The sequence below is a fragment of the Pelophylax lessonae genome, assembly GCF_965119305.1.
Source record: "Pelophylax lessonae genome assembly, chromosome: 9".
Taxonomy (NCBI): Eukaryota; Metazoa; Chordata; class Amphibia; order Anura; family Ranidae; genus Pelophylax; species Pelophylax lessonae.
In genome coordinates this window covers 255,693,656-255,712,850 of record NC_138776.1, presented here as the reverse complement: position 1 = coordinate 255,712,850, position 19,195 = coordinate 255,693,656, and the positions used below count along the sequence as shown (strand labels likewise).

Genomic DNA, 19,195 nt, shown 5'->3' with positions numbered 1-19,195 from the left:
ATGTGACCTCCCAGAATCCTCCTCACCTCTCCGGTCAGCTCTGTGTTTTATTAATAGAGATAAGAGTGATGTCATGTGACCTCCCAGAATCCTCCTCACCTCTCCGGTCAGCTCTGTGTTTTATTAATAGAGATAAGAGTGATGTCATGTGACCTCCCAGAATCCTCCTCACCTCTCCGGTGTTCCGTGAGAATTACCTACCCCGTGAGAATTACCTACCCCTCGTCACTTCCGGCCAGAAAGAGCTGAGCAGCGCAGCACTGCGCATGCTCAGAGCCCCGGATACGTGATGGAAGAACAGAGGAGCTTACTAGTGCGCAAGCGCACTAGTATGAAACGATCACGGTGTACCGTGAGAAAAACCTACCGACGCGGCGCTTACATAAAACAGCTGTGCGGCAATACGAATCATCTCCGCTCCTGTCCCGGTCACTTCCCTGCTCTCGGCAAGTAAATATAAAAGCGGCTTTCGGCTCCGTGATTTATGTTTTCATACAGCCGCTGCCGCTTTTATATTTACTATCCGAGATCAGGGAAGTGACAGTGACAGGAGCGGAGATGATTTGTATTGCAGCCCAGCTGTTTTAATGTACCCGCTGCATTCCATACAGTGCCGAGTACCGGAAGTGACGAGGGGTAGGTTTTTCTCACGGGTAGGTAATTCTCACGGAACACCGGTCAGGTCAGAGTTTTATTAATAGAGATAAAAGTGATGTCATGTGACCTCCCAGAATCCTCCTCACCTCTCCGGTCAGCAGGTAGATGATCTCCAGGGTGAGGTCTAATATCCTCTCAGTCAGGTGACTCCGCTCCTTCTTCATCGCTGTCTCAGAAATTCTCTTGACCTATAGAAGACTTTTCTATACATTTATTACCATCTTAATTTTTGGTTCTAAAAGAAATATAAAAAAGATACAAACTTCAGTCCATGCATTACATAGTCCTCGACAGTCCTGGTCCGTGGATTTGGCAAGGGTGGTGGGAAAGAAAATGAACCCACGGGACGGGGCCTGGATGGTTGGGGTGGGGAGAAGGGTTTATATGCCGGGGGAGGGGGGGGGGGTGTTATGCCAGATTTATAATTAAATGCCAATGCCGATACCTTTTGATCGCCAAAATTATAAGTTGGTGTGAGCTAAGACAGACCCGGCCAGCAACAGATTGTCCCTGGAAATTGCTGACATCTATGGACCTGCAGGAGGACGCCTCTGATAGAAGATAAAAATACAATCTATTTAATAAACACTATATATAGCAATGTAATAAAATACTAAACATACTACCCAGAATATAATAGATATATGATGGAATACATAACCTGCTGGTTAGATGAGCTCCCCTCCTCCCCCTAGACTACAACTGACATTTGTCTATTCCATCCTAACATCAGTCCTCTGGCATCATCTACTACTGCCTAGCTATTATTGCACTTACAGGTCCAGCTGCATGCTGGGAACTGGAAGTTCAGCCCAGGGAAGGGTAATGAACAGACTACAACACCCACAGTGCATTGCTTAGTCCATTCCCCCCTCCTGTGAGAGCTCTGAGAGCTGACATCTGCACTGTGCGTTCCAACAGACTTCCGGTATTTGCGTTCCAAAAGGAGAGCCGCACTTCCTGGAAATGCTTTGATCTCTATGTCCGCCCTCGTGTGGTCAGTCTGAAAAATGCAACTTTGTAGTTCTATGTGATTCATTCATAGGAGAGCTGCCATCTAGTGGCAGTTTTGCTCAATGCAGGTGTAATAATAATGATAATAACAACAATAGTAATTTTTATATACACTGCTCAAAAAAATTAAAACGAACGGTTTTTAATCAGAGTATAGCATCAAGTCAATTCAACTCCTGGGATACTGATCTGGTCAGTTAAGTAGCAGAGGGGGTTGTTAATCAGTTTCAGATGCTTTGGTGTGAATGAAATTAACAAGGCACAAGGCCATTTAATGCGATTAGAGCAGAAGCGATTTAACCTAAGGCTACGCAAAGGGTTTTTTACAGTAAGGGCAATAAGATTGTGGAACTCGCTTCCACAAATGGTAACTACGGGGAGTATGGTTACTTTTAAAAGACTCTTGGACATACATCTCAAGGATTGAAACATTCAGGGGTATGGGAAATTAATATGTCCACACACACCTACACAGGTTGAACTGGATGGACTATTGTCTTTATTCAACCTCAACTACTATGTAACAACAGGTGGGCTAGATGGGCAACAATGACCTCCAAAACAGGAATGGTTTACAGATGGAAGCCACCGACATTTTTTTCCCTACTCGTCTTTTCTGACTGGTTTTCACTAGTTTTGCATTTGGCTAGGGTCAGTGTCACTACTGGTAGCATGAGGCCATACCTGGACCCTATAGAGGTTGCACAGGCAGTCCAACTCCTCCAGGATTGCACATCAATACGTGCCATTGCCAGAAGGTTTGCTGTGTCACCCAGCACAGTCTCAAGAGCATGAAGTAGATTCCAGGAGACAGGCAGTTACTCTAGGAGGGCTGGACAGGGCCGTAGAAGGTCCTTAACCCATCAGCAGGGCCGGTATTTGCTCCTTTGTGCAAGGAGGAACAGGATGAGCACTGCCAGAGCCCTACAAAATCACCTCCAGCAGGCCACTGGTGTGAATGTCTCTGACCAATCAATCAGAAACAGACTTCATGAGGGTAGCCTGAGGGCTCAACGTCCTCTAGTGGGCCCTGTGCTCACTGCCCGGCACTGTGGAGCTCGGTTGGCATTTGCCATAGTATTGGCAGGTCCACCAATGGCACCCTGTGCTTTTAACAGATTAGAGCAGGTTTATCCTGAGCACATGTGACAGACGTGAAAGGGTCTGGAGAAGCCGTGGAGAACGTTATACTGCCTGTAACATCGTTCAGCATGACCGGTTTGGTGGTGGGTCAGTGATGGTCTGGGGAGGCATATCCATGGAGGGACGCACAGACCTCTACAGGCTAGACAATGGCACCCTGACTGCCATTATGTATCCGTATGAAATCCTTGGACTCATTGTCAGACCCTACACTGGTGCAGTGGGTCCTGGGTTCCTCCCGGTGCACGACAATGCCCAGCCTCATGTGGCGAGTGTATGCACCCAGTTCCTGTAGGATGAAGAAATGGATATCATTGAATGGCCCCCCATGCTCATCTGATCTAACTCCAATAGAACACCTCTGGGACATTATGTGTCAGTGTATCTGACCCTGCCAGGTTGCACCTCAGTCTGTTCAGAAGCTCAGTGATTCCCTGGTACAGATCTGAGAGAAATACCCCAGGACACCATCCGTCGTCTTATTAGGAGCATGCCCCGACATCGTCAGGCATGCATACAAGCACGTGGGAGCCATACACACTACTGAGGACCATTCTGAGTTGCTGCAATGTAGTTTCAGCAAAATGGACTAGCCTGCTGCATTATTTTTTCACTTTGATTTTCGGGGTGTCTTTGAATTCAGCCCTCTGTAGGGTGATAATTTTCATTTACATCAAACGATGCGGCATCCTTTCCTTACTAACAAATTACCCAGTCCATACCAGTATAGATGCTAACACATTACCCAGTCCATACCAGTATAGATCCCAACACATTACCCAGTCCATACCAGTATAGATCCTAACACATTACCCAGTCCATACCAGTATAGATCCTAAGACATTAGCCAGCCCATATCAGTATAGATCGTAACACATTACCCAGTCCATACCAGTATAGATCCTAACACATTACCCAGTCCATACCAGTATAGATCCTAACACATTACCCAGTCCATACCAGTATAGATCCTAACCCATTACCCAGTCCATACCAGTGTAGATCCTAACACATTACCCAGTCCATACTAGTATAGATCCTAACACATTACCCAATCCATACCAGTATAGATCCTAACACATTACCCAATCCATACCAGTATAGATCCTAACACATTACCCAGTCCATACCAGTATAGATTCTAACACATTACCCAGTCCATACCAGTATAGATCCTAACACATTACCCAGTCCATACCAGTATAGATCCTAACATTACCCAGTCCATACCAGTATAGATCCTAACACATTACCCAGTCCATACCAGTATAGATCCTAAGACATTAGCCAGCCCATATCAGTATAGATCGTAACACATTACCCAGTCCATACCAGTATAGATCCTAACACATTACCCAGTCCATACCAGTATAGATCCTAACACATTACCCAGTCCATACCAGTATAGATCCTAACCCATTACCCAGTCCATACCAGTGTAGATCCTAACACATTACCCAGTCCATACTAGTATAGATCCTAACACATTACCCAATCCATACCAGTATAGATCCTAACACATTACCCAATCCATACCAGTATAGATCCTAACACATTACCCAGTCCATACCAGTATAGATTCTAACACATTACCCAGTCCATACCAGTATAGATCCTAACACATTACCCAGTCCATACCAGTATAGATCCTAACATTACCCAGTCCATACCAGTATAGATCCTAACACATTACCCAGTCCATACCAGTATACTGTATATTGAACAAGATAAAAAAGCCACACTTTTGTTTTTTACTTGAATAAACATAATTACTAGTAGTACAAGATCACAAAGCCAGAAGTCAATGCATTGCATCCCAGATGAAGGTAACTAAGCCCCTGTGAGTGTGAAACGTGTCAGAGGAGAAGGATCGGGTTTGGTAGTTGGCGATGTGCTATAGTCTGGCCGGGTGATCTAGCAATAAAGTTTATTCAACGAGCAGAAACATGGCTCTTTTTGTGGTTGGATTTGGGTGAAACCACCTTTAGAAAATACTGAATCTCTGACTCCATGTAAGTCCGAAGTGGGGCGGTTTTGTCCGGCGACCCTTCCAGTGGAATTGGAATTCTGCTGTTCAGCCTGGTCATGCTCACTGTACAATGGAGGGATCAGCATTTGTTGCTCTGTGTGGTGCAACATACAGAGTATGAAAAAGTAATGGGCAAATATGATGGAACCCCCCCCCCCCCTGTATATTGAGTAAAAAAATGTAACTGAATAAAAAAGATTTAATAAAGACACACATTAATATACAATATATAACATGATGTCTACTGCAAGCTGACCAAATCCCTTTCCATTGCCCTGGTTCATTAATAGCATTTAAAGGAACCTTCAAAGTCACTTAGGGTATTCTAAAGAGGCCTCTTATGGTATAGGATTAAGCTAAATGCGTCAGTTGCATCAGCAGAGTGAGGTGTCATTAACAGTGGTGGAACAATAAAGTTGTGTTTGTCCTTGCAGAACAGCAGGGTGCAGCTTCCTATTATGGTATGAGGCCTCTTATGTTACCGCATATCATTTGAGCATTCCTTAAGCGCAAGCTGATAAAAAATTGGATTTTGACTTACTGTAAAATCCATTTCTCTGATGTTCATTGATGGACACAGAACTTCATCTTCTTGACCATAGGGTTATACTGCCCCCTATGGTCAAAAAAAGATGAAGTGCTGTGTCCATCAATTAATGAAGAGAAATCCCATTTATTGGCCCTGACTCATCAATAATTTTTAGGGAACCTTCAAACACACTTAGGGTTTGCTAAAGAGGCATTTCAGGGTATATGATTAAGTTAAATGTGTCAGTAGCATCAGCAGAGTGAAGTGTCCTTAACAGTGGTGGAACAATAAAGTTGTGTTTATCCTTATGGAACAGCAAGGTGTGGCTTCATATAATGTTACCATATGTCATTTGAGCATTCCTTAAGTGCAACTTAATGAATCAAGCTGCTAAAATCCCATTTAATGGCCCTGACTCATCAATAATATTTAGGGAACCTTCAAACACACTTAGGGTATGCTAAAAAGGCCTCTCATGGTATATGATTAAGCGAAATGCGTCAGTGGCATCAGCAGAGTGGAGTGTTCTTAACAGTGGTGGAACAATAAAGTTGTGTTTATCCTTACAAAACAGCAGGGTGCAGCTTCCTTTTGTGGTATGAGGCCTCTTAAGTAACCTTATGTCATTTGAGCATTCCTTATGTGCAGCTTCATGAATCAAGTTGATAAAATCACATTTATTGGCCTTGATTCATCAATAGCTTTTAAGGAACCTTCAAACACACTTAGGGTATGCTAAAGAGGCTTCTCCTGGTATAGGATTAAGCGAATTGCGTCAGTAGCATCAACAGAGTAGAGTGTCCTTAACAGTGGTGGAACAATAAAGTTGTGTTTATCCTTATGGAACAGCAAGGTGTGGCTTCCGATAATGTTACCATATGCCATTTGAGCATTCCTTAAGTGCAACTTAATGAATCAAGCTGCTAAAATCCCATTTAACGACCCTGACTCATCAACAACTTTTAAGCAACCCTTTAACACACTTAGGGTATGCTAAAGAGGCCTTTCATGCTATAGGATTAAGCAAAATGCGTTAATTGGAGATGGGTGGAGTGTCCTCAACAGTGCTGGAACAATAAAGTTGTGTTTATCCTATCTGAACAACGGGGGGCACAGCTTCCTATTATGGTATGAGGCCTCACATGTTACCATATGTCATTTGAGCATTCCTTAAGTGCAACCTGATAAATCCAGACCAATAGCTTCCCAAATAAAGCCCCCATACAAAATTATTCTTTTCTCATTGCAGGCACTGCCCCCCCAGAGGAAAGTGATGTGTTGGGTGAAGAGAGTTGTTTCTCGGTGTGATTGCTCTGGTGTTTGACTAGGGAGGTCTTACAGTGGAAGCCTCTCCCGCACTGTCCGCAGGAATAAGGCCTCTGCCCCGTGTGAGTCCGCTGATGCAAGAGGAGGTTCGACCTTTGGATGAAACGTTTCCCGCAATCAGAGCAACAGTAAGGCCTTTCCCCTGTGTGAATTCTGAGGTGCCGGGTGAGGTCAGAATTTTTCAGGAAGGCCTTTCCGCATTCGGAGCAGGAGAACGGCTTCACCCGGCTGTGATACTTGCGGTGTTTGGTGAGGCGGGACTTGGAGACGAAACACTTTCCACACTCAGAGCAGTAGAAGGGCTTGTCGCCGCTGTGGACCCTCAGGTGAGCCCGCAGGACGGCGTTGGTGACAAAACATTTCCCGCACTCGGGGCAGCTAAAAGGTTTCTCACCCGTGTGAGATCTTTGGTGGGTGACTAGGTGGGCGTTCTTGATGAAGGACTTTCCGCACACGGAGCAGGGGAAGGGACGCTCGCCTGTGTGAATGCGCTGGTGGGTGACGAGCTGAGAGTTGTAGAGGAAACATTTGCCACACTCCGAGCAGGAATATGGCTTCTGCCCGGTGTGGATTTTACGGTGTTTGATGAGCTCGGCGTTAGTCTCAAAGCTCTTTCCACAACCGCAGCAACCGTATGGTTTATCCTCATTGGGATTTTTGGTGGAAGGGGTATTCTCTGCTATGCGTTGACCAGATCCAGAGGAAGGTTCTTCACTGACAGTAGAAACCTTCTGGCTCTGAGAGCTGTCCAAGCATGGGGGCTGTTTGTCTGCCGAGAGGGGGATCTCCTCAGTAGGAGCAGATGAAGTTTGGGTATGAGAGTTGGGTATGAAGACATCTAGTTGGTGGAGATCTTCTTCAGTTGAGAGGGGTTCTTTCTTAATTACAGTAAACACATATGGTGTAGAGTCCGTAGGTGGGCAGATATAGGAGCTGGACAGATGTTCCTCAGATGAGAGATGTTCTTCCTTAACCATCGTAAGATGAACTTCTTCAGACACCTCATTGTGAAGATCTCCTAAAATAAAAGTCATCTCGTAAAACAAATCTCATCTTCCACCCCATAAGGAAAACAAATAAGAAAACTCTTCTTACCCGGTGATGTGAGGGGCGGCCGGTCCTCCATCATGACGTCCTTGTAGAGATCCTCGTGTCCTTCTAAATACTCCCACTCCTCCATGGAGAAATAGACAGTGACATCCTGACACCTTATAGGAACCTGACACACACAATGATACAGTCACCATCCAGACACATCCCTTGTCTGTTACTGGATAATGTCCCAGAATTCCCGGCACCGCTCACCTCTCCTGTCAGCAGCTCCATCATCTTCTGGGTGACTTCTAGAATCTCCTGCATGTTGCATCTCTCAGATTTTAGAGAGTCGCATGGAGGCACTGTGATGGTCATATGACCACCTGAATTCAAAAGAGGAAATCTCTGTATTGAAAAACCAATAGAAATCTCATGTTAGAATCCTCCTCACCTCTCCGGTCTCCATGTCAGCTCTGTGTTATACTAATAGAGATGAGTGATGTCATGTGACCTCCCAGAATCCTCCTCACCTCTCCGGTCAGGTCTGTGTTTTATTAATAGAGATGAGTGATGTCATGTGACCTCCCAGAATCCTCCTCACCTCTCCGGTCAGCTCTGTGTTTAATTAATAGAGATAAGAGTGATGTCATGTGACCTCCCAGAATCCTCCTCACCTCTCCGGTCAGCTCTGTGTTTTATTAATAGAGATAAGAGTGATGTCATGTGACCTCCCAGAATCCTCCTCACCTCTCCGGTCAGCTCTGTGTTTTATTAATAGAGATAAGAGTGATGTCATGTGACCTCCCAGAATGCTCCTCACCTCTCCGGTCAGCAGGTAAATGATCTCCAGGGTAAGTTGTAATATTCTGTCCCTCTTGTGACTTTTGTCCTCCATTCTTCGTTCTATCAGTGGAACTCTGTACCGAGAAATCTCTTTTGTATACATTTATTATTCGCTGATCTCACAGCGCTGTATAGAGGAGAAATACAAAAAGATAAAAATCATCTCTTAACAACTAGGATATGTTCATCTGAGGGGGAAGCGACTGAATGAATACGGAATGCAGCACCGAAGAATGACAACAACCACGGAAGTCGGAATTCCCAGCAATGCCATCTTCTCACACATACAGTAAAACTTTGGATTGCGATCATAATTCGTTTGCGGAAACAGGCTTGTAATCCAAGGCACTTTTATATCAAAGCGAATTTCCCCATACAAAATAATGGAAACTCAGATGATTCGTTCCACAACCATTTATTCATAAATTCTTCAGTTTATAGTCCATATAAAAAGATTATAGCAATGTGATAGGTTGTGTAACCATAAAATGTCCATCCACAAATTGCGCCTCCACAAGGGGATTAGAAGCAAAATCCAGCAGAAGCTACAGAGTATAAAAGAGAAGAGAGGCGCCTCTAAGTGTAGCAATGTGGTTACATTTAACGAAGGTTCAACATTTAGCATTTGTGGATGGACATTTTATACTCAGTTGTGACATGACGCTCTACTTGTATATCAAGACATCGCTTGTTTATCAAGTCAAAATTTATATAAAAAAAAAAAATAATAATTTTGCACGTCTTGCAAAACGCTCTCAAACCAAAGTTACTCTCAATCCAAGGTTTTACTGTACATTCAATAACGAAGATTACCTTTTGTTTCTGCCAATCAGATCATAGCTGCCATCTCCTCCCCCTTCTCGGAGCGATAATAAATCAACACATGAGGTTTACGGTCTTCTTCCAAGCTTCAGCCCCCTTCTTCTGCCTCCATCTGCAGCAGCTCTCTGGAAACATCTACTACTGCCTGGTCCTAAAGCCGGAAAGGGATTCTGGGAACTGGAGTCTATTTGGTTCTTAATCGACCAGAGGAGAATTATCAGCCAACTACCCGGCCCACAATGCCCAGCAGCATCCAGTTCCTCTGTTAACCAGCAACTTCTGCTTTCTGCGTTTCAAAACGCTTCCTGTTTGCGTTCCACAGACTGACCGTCAGTGTAATATAGAATGGCTGGAAACCACAAAGTATGGACCGTGAAATATAGCTCACTGCTATCATCTTGTGGTCGTTTTATCAACTGCACTCCCCAATGTTTGTGTTTAGGTAAAAAAATAAAAAATCACAAAAATAATATATATATATATATATATATATATATATATATATATATATATACACACACACACACACACAATACTGGTATGGACTCGGTAATGTGTTAGGAACTATACTGGTATAGACTGGGTAATGTGTTAGGATTTAAACTGGTATGGACTGGGTAATGTGTTAGGATCTATACTGGTATGGACTGGGTAATGCGTTAGAATCTATACTGGTATGGACTGGGTAATGTGTTAGGATCTATACTGGTATGGACTGGGTAATGCGTTAGGATCTATACTGGTATCGACTGGGTAATGGGTTAGGATCTATACTGGTATGGACTGGGTAATGCGTTAGGATCTATACTGGCATGGACTGGGTAATGGGTTAGGATCTATACTGGTATGGACTGGGTAATGGGTTAGGATCTATACTGGTATGGACTGGGTAATGCGTTAGGATCTATACTGGTATGGACTGGGTAATGCGTTAGGAACTATACTGGTATGGACTGGGTAATGTGTTAGGAACTATACTGGTATGGACTGGGTAATGTGTTAGGATCTATACTGGTATGGACTGGGTAATGGGTTAAGATCTATACCGGTATGGACAGGGTAATGCGTTGGGATCTTTACTGGAATGGACTGGGTAATGAGTTAGGATCTATACTGTTATGGACTGGGTAATGTGTTAGGATCTATACTGGTATGGACTGGGTAATGTGTTAGGAAGGAAGGATGCCACATCGTTTGATGGAAATGAAAATAATCACCCTACAGAGGGCTGAATTCAAAGACACCCCGAAAATCCAAGTGAAAAAATGATGCAGCAGGCTCGTCCATTTTTCTGAAATTCTATTGCAGCAACTCAGAATGGTCCTCAGTAGTTTGTATGGCCCCCACGTGCTTGTATGCATACCCGACATCGGGGCATGCTCCTAGAGAGACGACGGTTGGTGTCCTGGGGTATTTCCTCCCAGACCTGGACCAGGACATCACTGAGCTCCTGAACAGACTGAGGTGAACCGAAACATAATTTCCCAGAGGTTTTCTATTGGATTTTGGTCAGGCGAATGTGGGGGCCATTCAATGGTATCAATTCTTTCATCCTCTAGGAACTGGCTCCATATTCTCGCCACATGAGGCCGGGTATTGTCGTGCACCAGGAAGAACCCAGGACCCACTGCACCAGTGTAGGGTCTGACAATGGGTCCAAGGTTTTTATCTCAATACCTAATGCCAGTGAGGGTACCATTGTCTATCCTGTAGAGGTCTGTGGGTCCCTTCATGGATATTCCTCCCCAAACCATCACTGACCCACCACCAAACCGGTCATGCTGAAAGATGTTACAGGCAGCATAACGATCTCCATGGCTTCTCCAGACCCTTTCACGTCTGTCACATGTGCTCAGGGTGAACCTGCTCTCACCTGTGAAAAGCATAGGGCGCCAGTGGTGGATCTGACAATTCTGGTGTTCAATGGCAAATGCTAATCGAGCTCCATGGTGCCGGGCAGTGAGCACAGGGTCCACTAAAGGGACATCAGGCCCTCAGGCCACCCTCATGAAGTCTGTTTCTGATTGGTCAGAGACATTCACACCTGTGGTCTGCTGGAGGACTTTTTGTAGGGCTCTGGCAGTGCTCATCCTGTTCCTCCTTGCACAAAGGAGCAGATACCGGTCCTGCTGATTGGCTAAGGACCTTCTACGGCCCTGTCCAGCACTCCTAGAGTAACTGCCTGTCTCCTGGAATCTCCTCCATGCTCTTGAAACTGTGCAGGAAGACACAGCAAACCTTCTGGCAATGGGACGTATTGATGTGTCATCCTGGAGGAGTTGGACTGCCTGTGCAACCTCTATAGGGTCCAGGTATGGCCTCATCCTACCAGTAGTGACACTGACCCCAGCCAAATGCAAAACTAGTGAAAACCAGTCAGAAAAGATGAGCAGGGAAAAAAATTGTCAGCGGCCTTCACCTGTAAATCCATTCCTGTTTTTGAGGTTGTCTCATTGTTGCCCATCTAGTGCACCTGTTAATTTCATTAACACCAAAGCAGCTGAATCTGATTAACAACCCCCTCTGATACTTAACTGACCAGATCAATATCCCAGGAGTTTACTTGACTTGATGCTATGCTCTGATTAAAAGGTGTTCCTTTAATTATACACACACACGGTGAAACTCATATATTTTATATAGATGTGTTAGACACAGAGTGATATATTTCAAGCATTTCTTTCTTTTATTTTTGATGATTATGGCTTATAGCGAGTGATACCCCAAAATTCAGTATCTCAGAAAATTAGACCAATAAAAAAGGATTTTTAATACAGAAATGTTGGCTTACTGAAAGTCTGTCCATGTACAGTATAGGATGCACTCAATACTTGGTCGGGGTTCCTTCTGCATGAATTACTTCATCAATGCGGCGTGGCATGGAGGTGATCAGCCTGTGGCAGTGCTGAGGGGTTATGGAAGCCCAGGTTGCTTTGATAGCGGCCTTCAGCTAGTCTCCATTGTTGGGTCTGGTGTCTCTCATCTTCCTCTTGACAATACCCTACAGATTCTCTATGGGGTTTAAGTCACGCGAGTTTGCTGGCCAATCAAGCACAGTGATACCATGATCATGTGACCAGGTATTGGTAGTTTCGGCAGTGTAGGCGGGTGCCAAGTTCTGCTGGAAAATGAAATCAGCATCTCCATAAAGCTGGTCAGCAGAGGGAAGCATGAAGTGCTCTAGAATTTCCTGGTAGAGGGCTGTGCTGACTTTGGACTTGATAGAACACAGAGGACCAACGCCAGCAGATGACACGGCTCCCCAAATCATCACTGACTGTGGAAACTTCACACTGGACCTCATGCAACTTGGATTCTGTGCCTCTCCACCCCTCCAGACTCTGGGACCCTGATTTCCAAATGAAATGCAAAGTTTTCCACAGTCAGTGATGATTTGGGGAGCCATGTTATCTGCTGGCGTTGGCCAGGAAATTCTGGAGCACTTCATGCTTCCCTCTGCTGACCGGCTTTATGGAGATGCTGATTTCATTTTCCAGCATGGGAGCAGACAATGCTGGAAGAAGGCGTCTCCTGTGTATGTGTAGCTAAGTCCTGCCCATCACCTAGTACATGTGACCCCAGCCAGCCAATGGTGCAAAGCCATTGGTTGATAACTAAAGCAGCAAACGGCAACAGTTTTCTCAACCAATCAGATTCAACCATGCCCAGTAAAGTGAGTTTTTGATTGGTTACTTCAACTCTGTACTTCTCACCATCTGCCCCAAAGCACAATTCCAACCAGGACACAGAAAGGCAGAGCAAAAAGACCACGGATTCTGTAAACGTGAGCTGTCAATGTTCCCTTAGGCCTGTACAGACTCTTGAAGTGTCCACTAATAATTATTGGGGAATGCAGACACATTGGGGTCTGTGGAAGTTCCTTTACTCATTAACCACTTAAGCCCTGAAGGATTTGGCTGCTCAAAGACCAGGGGCTATTTTGCGATTCAGCACTGCGTGACTTTAAACGGACAATTGCGCGGTCGTGCGACGCTGTACCCAAAAGAAATTGACGTCCTTTATTCCCCACAAACAGAGCTTTCTTTTGGTGGTATTTGATCACCTGTGCAGTTTTTATTTTTTGCGCTATAAACAAAAAAAAAAAAAAGAGCGTCAATTTTGAAAAAATAACAAGATTTTTCAAATTTTTTTATATGAAATTCCACAAAAAAAAAATGTAAAAATCAAAATTTTTTAACATTTTAGGCCAATTTGTTTTCTGCTACATATTTTTGGTAAAAAAAAAAAAAAAAAATCGCAATAAGCATATTTTGATTGGTTTGCGCAAAAGTTACTGCGTTTACTAACTAAGGGAAAGACTTTTGTCATTTTTAATGTTTTTTTTTTAACTAGTAATGGCGGGACTGCGACATTGCGGGGGACAGATCGGACCCTTGACTGACATTTTTTTACACATTTGGGGGTACCAGTGACATTACTGCAGTAAAAAGTGCTATAAATATGCACTGTTACTGTAAAAATGACACTGGCAGGGAAGGGGTTAACTTTATTAGTGATCAAGGGGTTAAGTGTGTCCCTAGGGGCGTGATTCTAACTGTAAAGGGGTGTGGCTTTTGATGTAACCACAGAGACATACGATCCTACATAGCAGGACCGTATGATCTCGGCTGTTACACCAGGGAGAATGACAGGCGGCTTTGTTTACATTAGCCTCCTGCCTTTCTCCCTCTCCAGCGGGAGATTGCGCGTGCCCGGCGGACATCGGAGCCGCCGGTCACTCGCACAGGGATCCCAGTGAAACGAGCGGGGGCGCGCCTCTGGCGGCGCGTGCTCGCCACCTATTGGCTCGCGGGCGAGTGACGTACCGGTACATCACTTTGCCCAGGAGGGGCTGACTGCCGCCGTATATAGTCGTGCGGCAGTCGGCAAATGGTTAAGCACAATGAACACTTCAAGAGTCTGTACAGACGTGGCGCAGCGTCACTGCACTGCCTGACAACAGCCATTCCATGGGAAGGTAGAAGCCGTCACAGGCAGAAAAGAGGGGTCATGGTCTGATTCAGGCTTGGTTTATATCTATGCGCATGCAAAAAAGGCCTGCTTACCCGACACGCACTGCCCTTAAGCGGCAGTGGTGCCATTTTTGGTAATGGCATCCTCATGCATCTGCACACGTGCGAAAGCTGCATATAGTTGCAGGTTCGGTGTAGCGCATTTTTTGGAAAAAAGTCACAGGCTTCATTTCGCGCACACGTCGGCCAATTAAGATGAATAGGTGGCCCTACACATGACTTTCGGAACTCCGCCACACCTGTGGGTGTGATCCAAGCCTTAAGGGCCCCACCCCGCATCTGCAAACCCATGATTACCCGCGCGCCAAACTGCCTGTGTTGAGGCGTGTTTTTGGAAAATAATTAGTGGCATCTGTTCCACATTTCTCGTGTGTAGGGCAGCCCATTAAAATAAATTGGGCTGCCCTACACGCGGACATGTGGGCCGAAAACTTGTAGAAACACGTGCATCATGGGAGGTGACTTTTTTAATTTTTAATTTGGAGAGGAACATCCACACATCTTTGCAAACGTTCAAATCTGTGCACATGTATCTAATGATTAAAGGCTTAATGCACTTCCTCCTTTCACAGAAAGGGTCATACAGTGTCCAAGGTGTTAAGAGGATCATGGAATGTGGCCATTTTCCATACAGGCTAAGGGTATTGGAGTTATTTTTCAACCCAAGGAATCAGGGTGTCAAGAGAAAAAGTTCAGTGTGTGTGACTTGGTGATGTCATTACACCTCACAGAGTGTGGCTTGCTGAAATCGCTAGACCTCAAGAATGTATGATTTGGTGACATCACTAGACCTCAAGAGTGTTCCTTGTTGACATCACTAGATCTCAAGTGTTCCTTGGTGACATCACTAGATCTCACAGAGTGCTCCTTGTTGACATCACTAGTTCTCAAGAGTGCTCCTTGGTGACATCACTAGTTCAAGTGTGGCTTGGGGACATCACTAGTTCTCAAGAGTGTGGCTTGGGGACATCACTAGTTCTCAAGAGTGCTCCTTGGTGACATCACTAGTTCTCAAGAGTATGGCCCTAGTGACATCCCTAGATCTCAAGTGTGGCTTGGTGACATCACTAGACATGTCAGTTTCCTGAGGAAGTCAGTTCCTACCCATGTCAGTTCCCTGAGGAAGTCTACCCTTTAGGCCGAGCTGTTCCCCAAAGTTCGGTTGGTCGTGCGCCACCATCACAACCATTGGTCATGTCCGGGTTAGAACCTGAACTTCTGCAAGTTGCTCCCTGCAGTTCTCACCTCCACTAATGTAGCAGCACCGGCCTGTGACCAAGAAATCTCATCAGTTAATCCTGCCCCTGAGCCAACCGATAGTACTGAAGTTGGGCTAGTCCTCAAGCACCTTGTTCCTGGTGGACCACAGCCTCTAGTTGATCACCAACTGTGTGGGTGCTCCCAGTACGATATTAAGATGAACATCAGCATCTGACGCAAATTTAGCCTTGGACGCTTGCTGCTTTCTCACTCATCGGTCATCAGGCTCCTCACTGACCAGGCAGACTTAAAACACTGAACGTGAAGGGCGGTGTGGGTCCCCCTCATTCTCTTAGGAGCAACACTTGCATTTATCTTAAGGCTTTCATTATAGCTAGCATTTTGCCTCTAGAAACAGCCAAAGACAATCATACCTAGCATGCTCCCACAAGGCAGGTCAGAAGTAGGTCCTCTCAAGGAGGACTTCCAAAGTGTATCTGTGCCAAGCTCAGTCTTTCATTTTGATTCATACTACGGTGCGCTTCACAAAGTCACAGTTCGCTAAAGATGACAAAGGTACCGGAGACGACGGTGGCAATGAAACCGTTGGCAGTGATGAGGATGATATCAAAGACGCGGCTAGTGGCGGTGATGGAGGTGGTGGGGGAACTTTGTGGCTCTTCTGGTGGTGGACCAATTTAAATTTCGACTCGTAGTAGATGCCGCAAGTCCGGCAGGTGAAGCGTCTCTCCCTAGTGTGGATCCGCTGGTGCGCCTCTAGGTTGGCCTTGGTGTAACAGCCCTTTAGGCAGATGGAGCACATGAATGGCTTCTCGCCTGTGTGAATGCGCCGATGGACAGCGAGGTAGTAGGTGCTGACAAAGTACTTCCTGCAGATCTCACAGTATGGGTTCTCACCCCTGTGGCTGCGTTGGTGCTCCACCAAATACGTCTTGGTGGTGAAACCCTTCCCACACTCGGGGCAAGGGTATGGTTTCTCTGGTCCGTGAGTCTTTTGGTGGCTGAGCAGGTGAGCGTTCTGGGTAAAGGCCTTCCCACACTTGTGGCACACGAATGGCCGCTGACCCGTGTGACGCTTTAGATGCTGGGAGAGGTTGGCGAACTGGGAGAAGCACCTTCCACACTCCGAGCATGGATATGGCTTCTCCCCTGTGTGACTACGCTGGTGGATGACGAGTTCCGCCCTGGTTACGAAGGACTTGCCGCATTCGGTGCAGGAATAAGGCTTCACGCCTGTGTGGATCTTGCGGTGCCTCATTAAGCCGCGCTGGTAAGAGAAGCATTTCCCGCACTCGGCACAGGCGTACGGCTTGCTCCCTGTGTGAGTCTGCTCATGCTTGGCAAGTTGGTCACTGTCGGGGAAGCGTCGCCCGCACTCTCCACAGGTAAACAGCTCCTCGCCACTATGGATGGTCTGGTGTTTGAGAAGGTTGGCTTTGCTGGTGAAGTTCTTCCCACACTCTGAGCAGAAATGAGACTGGTCTTCGGGGTGGGTGGCCTGGTGGTGGTCATCAAATTCTGAGACATTGGAAAAAGTCAGACCACACTTCGAACAAATGTATGCACCATCCCCAGAGTTCACATACTGCTCACCACTACACAGCTGATCATCGGTTTCCGGAGTATATTTTGACTCTTCATCACTTTCACTGAGTGTTTCTTCATCGCTCAAGTCCGACTCCTCCTTAAGATCGGAAGGTGAATCCTGCAGTGGATCCATCAGCATAGAAGCCTCAGGGAGGGGAAGAAGCTCTTCTCCTTCAGCCCAGAATGGTTCCTCCTTAAAATCAGAAGATGTCAAAGACATGGGTTGAGGGACATCTTCTTCTTTGGGTGCCAGAGCTTCCTCCTTAACGTGATTGGCCACACATTGTGGATCGGTGGTTGTATCAAGATCATTGTGTGGGAAATGTTCTCCGCGACACCAGGCAGGTTCTTCTTTAATACAAGTAGTAGTAGTCTCTGCGGGATCTGAAGATCTGTCAGGAAACAGGGAATCTTCTTCCTCCTTAACAGTAGATGACTTTTCCTCATCTTCTGCGGTATGGAGGTCTGTAGGATGACCGGAGAGTAAACTTCTAAAAGTGACATCTTCAAGCGAGGTCTCTGTCCTGTCTGTCGTGAGAACCCTGTCACAAGTGAGGTGGATAATAGCATTCTCATCTTCGTTCTTACAATCCGGCAATGGAGGACCATCAGAGTCGGGTTTTCCAGACAATGGATCTGTTGGGAGGAAAGCCACGATGATGAGAGGATGGAGACAAAAAACAGGATATCCTACAAATATTCACACCTCTACTGATAAATATTACGAAAAGGGTTAACACAAGGATAGTGACGGTTTACCCTCCTCTTACCCGAAGACTGGAGCTGAATCTCCATCATAACATCCTCGTATCCGTCTACGCAGCTCCGTGACATCACAGCTCGGCCTAGGATCAGAGAATGGTTGAGACATCATCATTTTAAAATTATTTTTAATTTTTAAAAACTCCCCCCCGCAATCAATATCGATCACAGCGCACCCACCACATAACACCTGCACCTCACAAAATTAATTTTTCCAGGAGAACCGGTAGCCATTTCACTAGGGAGGCACCGATACATCAGCTGACTCTATTCTGTCCGACTTATACATGTCTGTGTTGTACTAAACCACATCAGTAGTGCTGAAATCTAGCGGCGGCTTTGGGCCACTACAGCTTGTTTATTTATGGGTTTTGGTATCTCCATCTGTCCTCCCCTCCTATTTAGGCCTCTTTCACACTTGTACGACTCCAAAGTTGCGCCGACTTTGGAGTGCAACTTTGGATGGGTGCAACTTTGGCGTTGACCAGTTTTAATGGACAACTGTTACACTCAAGTTGCATTGTATAACATTCAGGGAGTACTTTCATGCAACTTCAGAGGGTGCAAAAAATAGCCTGGTCATTAAGGAGGGGGGGGGGGGGACCTTTCGGGGCTGAAGTGGTTAAAGATTCTAACTACCAGCAAGGATAAGTCCTCACATTTAAAGAGCACCTGTCATTTCAGAGCCATCATGGCAGCGCCAGTTAGCGGGCATCCACTCACCCACTGCCGCCACGTCCCTCACCGTGTTGTGTCACTGCCACATCACCAGCCGTCACATTAAAGTGAATGGGAATGTCAGTGAGTCAACAGCGTGTCAGAGGAGAAGGCGCTGGGGGACAGAGAGGACAGGTGCTCTTTAACCAGTTGCCGACCGCCCTCCGCAGACTTACTGTGGCAGGGCGGCTCGGATGCGCAAAATCACATATATCTAAGGGATTTCGTGAACGCGAGCTCGGCGGCGCGCAAACACCGCCGGGCTCCCGCTGTGGGAGGCGGACACCAGAAGGAGCGGCCGCAGTCGCCGCCGGCCTCCTGCGATCGTCAGAGAAACTGACAGAAGACCTGCCTGCCAATGTAAACAAAGCAGGCGGGTCTTCTGTCAGACAGGCAGGGAGAGATCAGGAGTTTCAGCTAAGCTACAAGCCTGATCTCTGTATGCCTGTCACAGGAGGCCTCCCCCCCCCCACCCTA

At 46.0% G+C, this 19,195-nt stretch overlaps 2 protein-coding genes across 2 annotated transcripts in view; one reads left to right on the top strand and one right to left on the bottom strand.

The window, feature by feature from the left end:
• Positions 1–19,195, top strand: part of LOC309564391 (uncharacterized protein) — a 213,271-nt gene that overhangs the window by 135,427 nt on the left and 58,649 nt on the right. The gene's annotated exons all lie outside the window — the stretch shown is intronic.
• LOC309562675 (uncharacterized protein) overlaps positions 15,980–19,195 on the bottom strand; it is a 5,270-nt gene continuing 2,054 nt past the window's right edge. The window contains exons 2-4 of the mRNA XM_082266954.1: positions 18,010–18,084; positions 16,066–17,875; positions 15,980–15,995 (exon numbers count right to left, since the gene is read on the bottom strand). Coding sequence (XP_082123080.1) covers positions 16,158–17,875; positions 18,010–18,073 — 1,782 coding nt within the window. The 5' untranslated portion in view covers positions 18,074–18,084 and the 3' untranslated portion in view covers positions 15,980–15,995; positions 16,066–16,157. The remainder of the gene's footprint in view (positions 15,996–16,065; positions 17,876–18,009; positions 18,085–19,195) is intronic.